The following is a 7,866-nucleotide window of genomic DNA, read 5'->3' on the forward strand; positions in this document are numbered from 1 at the left end:
TTCCTTGTTCTAGTGTCTATAGCAAAAGAGCCTATATTAATGATGTGTTGTTGGTGAACGAGCCGATTCTCTGTAGCTAACGAGAAGTGCTGACACCCATCATGGCGAGCCAGGGCCGTTTCTAGCTATTTTAATAACCTAACTTACATAAATGAATAAAAATATAATGGACCAGTCTCCATATTAATGTGCAAAAAAAAAAAAAAACTGTGACTGTGGTATGTATAACCACAAGTCTGACGTTTTCGGCCACTGCATAATATCAACATAAATCAACAAAACCTATTATCTATTCTCAATGGAATGTATGGTGTAGATGATGGGGATTTACCTATAGGGAGGTGAAACCTCTTCATACCATCAATGTGAGTTCATTAAAGAAAGAACCTCCACATGTTTGTGACTATCATTCAAGCATGTAACATTACATTTACTCTGCCAATACTTTTATCTAAAGCGACTTACAATTGTATGTACAATTGTAAAGTGCATACTATTCATATTCATATTAATATAACCCACAGCTTGCAAAAATTATGCATGAATATAAACCTTATCAAATATACTGAATCACTGCAAGTTTCAAGGTGGTGGGGTCAGAATAGAGATGTCTCCCTGCAGATGACCCTAAGATCCCTGCCCGAAGAACCCCACTGTGCAACTTTCCTTCTGTGCTCAACTAAAAATGTATTTGCTCTGCCTCCTCAGCCACTTCCCAGATTGCTTTGTTATGTCTGGATATGATATGAGGACATGGATTTGGATATGAGAGCCAGGAATCATTAGGTGGATTTTCCAATCCAGCAGACTTCCACAGAGTAAGTAGGTGCCTTGTACCCTGCTTTTGTGCATGCCATTGACAGCTTGCTGTACTCCTCCTCCATCTGCTCTCCATAACTTTCTCCCATGAGACAGTGAGTTTGGCCATGATCACCATCGTATCAGAGGACCACAGGACAATGTATGGTCAAAGGCAAGTTGTAGCAATCTAATGTTGAAACTTCAGCTGTTGGTCAAGGTCATCGTCCACTCATATCCAAGTGTAAAGATGGACCACTCCTGGTTGATGTCTTGTGCTCCTTGCCTGATGAAATGTAACTACTGTTGGGATTTTGGCAAAATCTGGTCGTAGTGCCATCCCATCTCTAGGTCAAAGGTGTTTGCAGTCCAATAAAGTGTGCTGCAAGCCAGCAGGCATCACGGTTCATAGTTCATTTCTAAGGCATACCAGAGATGTACATTTCTGGGACTTCCATGTTTTAGCCTATAGTATGGCCCTGTTGGTGACTGCTTCCCCATTTGTCCACATACCTTGTTGTTGCTGGCTCACAGCTCTAATCTAGTGCGCTTTGTTCTCCATTCTGACAACTTCTGCAACCACCACCAAGCTCGTTCATGCCTTCTCTTTAAAGACCCTGCATTTCTAAATTCCTTCTCAACTCAGATTTGCAAACCTGGATTTTAGAGGGTCTTACAGAACTTTATGGGAGATGTTTAACACAAACCTAGATGCAAAACATGAATGGGAGAATGAGATATGTAGTGTAAAAGCACCTTGAGTGGTCAGAAGACGAGAAAAGGGCGCTATATAAGTACAGTCCATTTCAGAGTAGACACAGAGTTTAATATGCTCTGCTGCAGGTAGACCTGGATTTGTTCATAAGGCTATTGATATACATGTAGATTTGCTTATTCTCACTGAACTGTGTCAGTATCTTTTCATATTTGCCCAAGGTTAGGGTTATGGTCCTCTCTGTGTTATGGTTTCTTCTTCTGGGGCATCTCTTCAAATCTCTCCTTGTCTTCTCCATATACCATGTTGCCGAAAAGGTTGAGTTCGGTGGTTGTGCTGCCTGCTAGAGCGTTCACATATTTAATGTAAATTAATTTGACTGTGGTCTCTGTCAGTTTAAATCACTGCCTATGCTTACTTACTGCTATGTCATCATGTATTTACCCTTATATCAAAATCCTTTCCTTTAGACAGGTAATAATCTGAATTATTTCTGATAAATATTGATAAAACTGTTATCATTTAAGTATTAAGCAGTATTGTTATAGTAGAACACTGTTTTCCTCTCGTAAATGAAATGTCATACCATATTGTCATTTGTCTGTAGAGAGTCAAAACTATATAATCACAGATGGAATGGACACTCTTTACTCAATGGGCACCATCAGAAGCAACCCAGCAGGACTCCCCTTTATACATCCACATGTTATCAGGTGCTGGAGTCATGCAGGTTTCTCTCTTGAGGAATCCATGTATAAGGAAATTTAGGAAAATAGTCTCTCACTGGAATGTTACGGTAAAACTTTTGCCATTGATGTGTGTTCAGTGAGGAAAGAAGCTGCACATATTTATGACTGTCATTTAAACCAAGTTGTCAGTCAATATAAAGATTTAAATACTAAGTCAGTACAGATGGTTATCTGATATTTTAGTCATATTAAGCAAAAAGGTTCATTTTTCTATTGTTAGCTTGTTTATCATTACATTGCGTTTTCATTGTAACTCCAGTGTTTAACCCCTTGTCCTCTTGTGTAGGCAAATGGAACAAATATATAGAATGAGAGTGTACAGTTGTCATTCAATTTGATCTCAAATCAGAGAGCTAAAATCAGAAGTGGTGGTCAAATCACATAATCAAATAATGATGGTAGCATGGTGGTGCGGTGGTTACCAGTGACACCTCACAGCAAGAAGGTTCCTCATTTGAACCTTGGTTGAGTTTGCATTTTCTCCTTGTGTCTGCACTCCGGCTCCCTCCCACAGTCCAACAACATACATGCTCTTAATACATTAATTGGTGACTCTAAATTGGCTGTAGGTGTGTATGTGAGTGTGAATGGTTGTTTGTCTCAATGTGCCCTGTGATAGGCTCGTGACTTGTCTAGGGTGTACCCCACCTCATGCCCAAAGTTAGTGCGATAGGCTCCAGGCCCACCATGACCGTGGTGGATGAAAATAATGATCATTATGAAAGTACTTTCTATCGCATAATTTCATGCTTCATTACATCTATTTAGCTAATGTTTTTATCCAAAACAACTTACACTAAGTACATTCAACTATATCAATACAACCTGCAAAAATCATGCAAGAATATCAACTTCATCAAATATACTAAAATGCTTTAAGTGATATATTTAGTAAGAGATAGAGAAATTAAAAGAAGTTAAAAGAGCCTTGAAAGAGTGAGATGAGAAATACTAAAAGCTTGACATTACTGGCATACTGAACATTTATCTAATGGATGTAAGCAGAGGGATGGTGAATTCCTGTATTTAAAAAGGCCACGTACAGCATCTGAGCAATGTTGTCACAGTTGAGTGATTGCAGAAGAAGGGCCCAGAAATGTCCCTTTCTCTAGATATGATACTGTAAAGCCATGGTTGTTTTAATAGGCTCGGGTACACAGACCAGATCATGTTGTCGTAGAAGGAAATAGATTGTATAAAGAAGTGCAGGAAAGTTGTCTCTCACTGGAATGTTTGGTGTAGATGATGTAGGGAGGTGAAACTTCCTCATACCATCAATGTGAGTTCAGCGAGGAAAGAAGTTCTAGTATCTAACCTTAGGTTTATAATTGGTTGCATATACTATTACCAAAAGTCAAAAATATACTTTCTGAGAAATGATTTAAGTGCAGAAATAGGAAATTTGTTTTCATACAAATGACAAATGGAAACCACAAGCCAAAAACACATCCTTTCAATACATCCAGAGTTTTTACTGCATACTTGAGCTGTTTTGTGTATATCTTGTCATGTGTTCTGTTGTGTCTTTGCATGAAAGGGCGTGTTCTGCTGGGTTTCCATAAATGAGATGTTACAGTGGCTTAGCTTTGACACAGATTTAGTCATGTCTATTTGTACTACAATAAAAAAAAAACAGTCAAATTGAGTTAAATGTTTTATTGGATTTAAGGAAACATAATCATTTATAGGACAAGCAAATTATTTGAATCTCAGGCATCATACATCAGTACAGTAGCACTGAAATTCTACTATCACACTAAGATTTATACATGATTGTTGCAAGGCTCTTGGGCAAGGTGACTTCAGGTTTTTTATACAGCCTTGGCCAGACCCACCATATTCTGGGCTCTGCTGAAGATGGAATAGTACTGTCTGATAAAGACATCACCCAGGATCCACAGGCTGTCACCACCGTTGCCAAAGCCAGTACGGCAGCCATAGTACTGAGACTGTGGGAGAGATTTAGAAGAAGAATTAGATGGAGGGGAAACATAGTCGCCCAGAATCTACAGGCTGTCCCCACTGTTGCCAAAGTACGTAGCCATAGTACTGAGACTGTGGGAGAAGAATCAAATGGAGGGGAAATGTAGTGAGATTAGAAAACACTAATTCTGGTAGGGAAACAAACACTTACCTGACGAACGTAGGCAGAGGCTGGGATGGTGAACTCCTGTCCGTGGATGTGGAAGGTCACATCTGGCATTTGGCCAATGCTGTTACAGTTGACAACATACTGAAAGCAGAAGGAGGTAGAGAAGAAAGTGAAAATAAAAGTCATGAAAGAGTGTCAAAACTTTGTTCTATTGTTAACTTAACTCAGTTAAGTTGTATTTTACTTAATGTGTCTATTTTTGACACTTACGTCTCCATTCTGGCTGCTAGCTCCCACATAACTGTTGATGTTGCTGATGCTGCTCTGAGGTCCAACAATCAGAGAGGTGCCAGTGTCCACAATAGCCTGGCAACCACCATTGCAAGCCACAACCTGACCATTGACGGTAACACTGAAAACAATACACAGTACAGCATGCATCAGACAGATATCAAACACTTTTGCTTACAATATCAGTTTGGTTTGGATACGTTTAGAGGACCTGTGATGTGGTATGTGTAGATTTACCTGTCCACTGTGATCTGCCAGTACAGCTCATTGGAGAGGGGAATCCAGGAGATGGAACCAGTGTAGTGGTTGGGGTCAGAACCACCGAAAGTCACCACACTACCTTGCTGAGAGTTTCTACAGAGGAAATTGAGCAATTAAGATAAACCCATTAGAACTCATGCAAAAAGTAGTAAATTTAGTATTTAAAATTTGTATAGGAATAGTTCAGTCCAGAAGTGGTTCCTTTTCTCTGATAGGATATTGCAAAGCTATGGTTGTCCTTACGAGCTAAGGTAGACAGAGAACATGTCCTGGTTGACAAGGCCCTCCTTCATCATGTTGTCGAAGACGGGTGTAGCGCCAGAAGCAGACAGTCGTGGGTATGCCAGGCCCAGGATACCATCAGCACGCATGTACTGCATGAAGGGAGCCTCACTCTCGCTCAGGCCAAAGATCTGGTTTTTCACAGAAATACCCCCCACCTGGCAGACAATGACAAAAACAGTATAGGGATTCAAATCTGTCTCATATTAGAGTGGGATCTTTAAAGTTGCAATCTGAATATCCCCTTCAGTTTTCTATTTTAATGGCATATGACATGAACATGGTGAAACAAAGTAACAATCAGTGTCAAAGAAGTGTGAATATATATATATATATATATTTATTACCACATTCAAACTTATGTGTTATTATATGTTATATCTTCTATTTCTCACCCCCACAGTATCGTAACCAAGGAATCCAGTCATGCTGCCAGTGCCGTACTGGATTTGAAGAGACTTGCCGCTGTTCCTGTAGGTGCTGCTGGTGCTAGGGTTAAACTTGTCATGATTGTCTAAGAAAAAACACATAAAAACATTGTTAATGTTTGCTGACATAATAGAGATCTATAATAACAATATATTCTTTGAATTTTAGCCGGTGTCAAAAGCACATTATACAACTGACAGCAAAAACAATGAAAGCAAGGAAAGAAATAAGTTGCTAAAAGCAACATATGTATGGATCTGTTCATTCTTAAAATGTAAATGATGAAGCTAGCAAGAACTGAAAACAAAACTTAATGGTTATGAACCATAACTTCTTGTTTTCACCCTGGTTTGATGAACAACCCATATGAATCTATTTCCTACAATTTACACTAATCAGAGGCTGCTTGAGGACCTGTGATCTGGTCTAAAAGGAGCATCAGGCCTCTCATAAAGCTACAAAAGGTATCAAGTCTACCTGTGTTTTTAACCCTCAAACTTCCTAATCTTTACCCTTGACTGTCATAAGGTGTGCATTATCTTATAGTGATATAGATCTTGGCTTCTTTATCTTGGGGTCACACCTTCATCAGTGGTTTGCGCTAACCCTAACTGTACTTGCTTCTACTCTGTCTGTCCCATAGAAATTAAGTGTCATTTGGTTTTTCTTTTATTCAATATTTATCAGCTTGAATGAGCATCCCCTAGAGCTCTTGGTGGTCAGCTGACTCTACCAGCTTGTGAATTTTGTTGTCTTGTATTAACTTCCGTAGTCAGACAAGGCAGGTAGGAAAATCCCTAGTCCTAGCAGTAAAATTGTACAATCATTTCTGAAGCTCACAAATAGCTCAACAAACTGTTAATGTTGAACATACTTCAGAATAAGAGAAATAAGAAGGCAAAGTTTACATACTGCAGGCTGGACTGCTGCAATAGATGGAGGGCACCCACAGGTTTGACGAGCCAGTGTCAAAGATGACCTTGAAGGACTGAGGAGGAGTTCCAATGGAGATGATTCCATAGTAGGCCAGCTAAAGATGAAGAGGGGACACTGAGGTTACTCATGACCAAAACACACCTTTTCTTAAAGTTCTATTCATCCATATGTTCAAGTTTTAGCAGCCGTTACTCACATCAGCATCGTTGGTCATGGACTCATCGCCTACAGCAAAGCGATGGTCAAACTTGGCCATGGGGTTGTATGGGTACTTGAGCCTGTACTCCTCCCAGAGACCCTGCTCCTCCAGGTACTCCCTGGCTGTCTTACCCTTCTCCAGAGGGACCCTGGGATTCATCAAAGGGAGCAATGTTTTTTCAGGTACATTTGTAAGCCATTCTTCCGCTTAAACCTCTCACTTCTCATACATGAGAAAACGTGAAACAAAAAACGTGCCTTGTCTTAAAGTCAAATTTACTCTGAGCATATCACATATGAAGCCTGAGACTTGTTCATTTGAGTGTTACATAATGTCACAGGAGGTAATGATGTTTAGGTGGATACAGGAACATGTTAGTGTTACGGCTGACTTACTGGATAAGGCACTCAGACAGTGCCACCATGGCACACACAACAAAGGCCCACTTCATTGTCCTGGTTCTGCTGTCAACTGTATAAGAAAATTAATTTCAAACAAGCAGAATCAAACTCATGTCACTGATGAGCCATTACAAAAGTAATATAGCAGAAATATAAACCTGTGGTATACTCACCTGTAGACCCCGAAACCTGAATGTCTACAGATGGGAAGACTTCCTCTTTTTATACAGGTGGATTGACATTTACCATTACACAATGATAAGGCAAGGCACATGCACTACTGATAAGTAAAGATAAGTAACCAACAAAATATTTGTTGACCTCAAGACAATGTCAATTATGTGATTAAAACAAGGAACACACACTTTTGGAAAAAGGTTGCATAACTGCAGTGTATTATAATATTTGTGACCATGCTGAAGTTGCTAACAGTAAAAGAAACTCAAAGGTTTTCTTCACAAAGTCAAAAGGTGATGATTTTCAGGATAATTTCTCAGCTAAAGTACATGTAAGAACATTCTTTTTTATCAAATCAATCTAATCATGTGGGTCTCCGCAAAAATAGTGTTTGCTATGTGCTTTATGTGTTTACTCTTATATCAAGGTCTTTTCCTGTAGATATGTAATAATCTGAACGACTGATTATTTTTGTTACGTTGATAGAGCTGTGTTATTTAAACTGACTGTATTAATAAAACTCACAGTGCAAACAG

General features: G+C 39.3%; 1 protein-coding gene across 2 annotated transcripts; it reads right to left on the reverse strand.

The window, feature by feature from the left end:
- Positions 1 to 3,903: 3,903 nt before the first annotated feature.
- On the reverse strand, positions 3,904 to 7,346 carry pepsin (pepsin A). Of its 2 annotated transcripts, none has more exons than XM_010743582.2 (10): positions 7,327 to 7,346; positions 7,148 to 7,223; positions 6,750 to 6,900; positions 6,530 to 6,647; positions 5,584 to 5,702; positions 5,150 to 5,346; positions 4,883 to 4,999; positions 4,625 to 4,766; positions 4,397 to 4,495; positions 3,904 to 4,211 (listed from the first exon to the last, which is right to left on the reverse strand). In XM_010743582.2, the coding sequence occupies exons 2-10, from the start codon at positions 7,201 to 7,203 to the stop codon at positions 4,074 to 4,076; spliced, it is 1,137 nt and encodes a 378-aa protein (XP_010741884.2). In that variant the 5' UTR covers positions 7,204 to 7,223; positions 7,327 to 7,346; the 3' UTR covers positions 3,904 to 4,073. The 2 variants fall into 2 exon arrangements, with proteins under 2 accessions (XP_010741884.2, XP_019111049.1); XM_019255504.1 differs by lacking the exon at positions 3,904 to 4,211 and adding an exon at positions 4,223 to 4,317.
- Between the last annotated feature and the right edge of the window lie 520 nt (positions 7,347 to 7,866).

This window comes from Larimichthys crocea, chromosome XVI (genome assembly GCF_000972845.2).
Source record: "Larimichthys crocea isolate SSNF chromosome XVI, L_crocea_2.0, whole genome shotgun sequence".
NCBI classification, from domain to species: Eukaryota; Metazoa; Chordata; class Actinopteri; family Sciaenidae; genus Larimichthys; species Larimichthys crocea.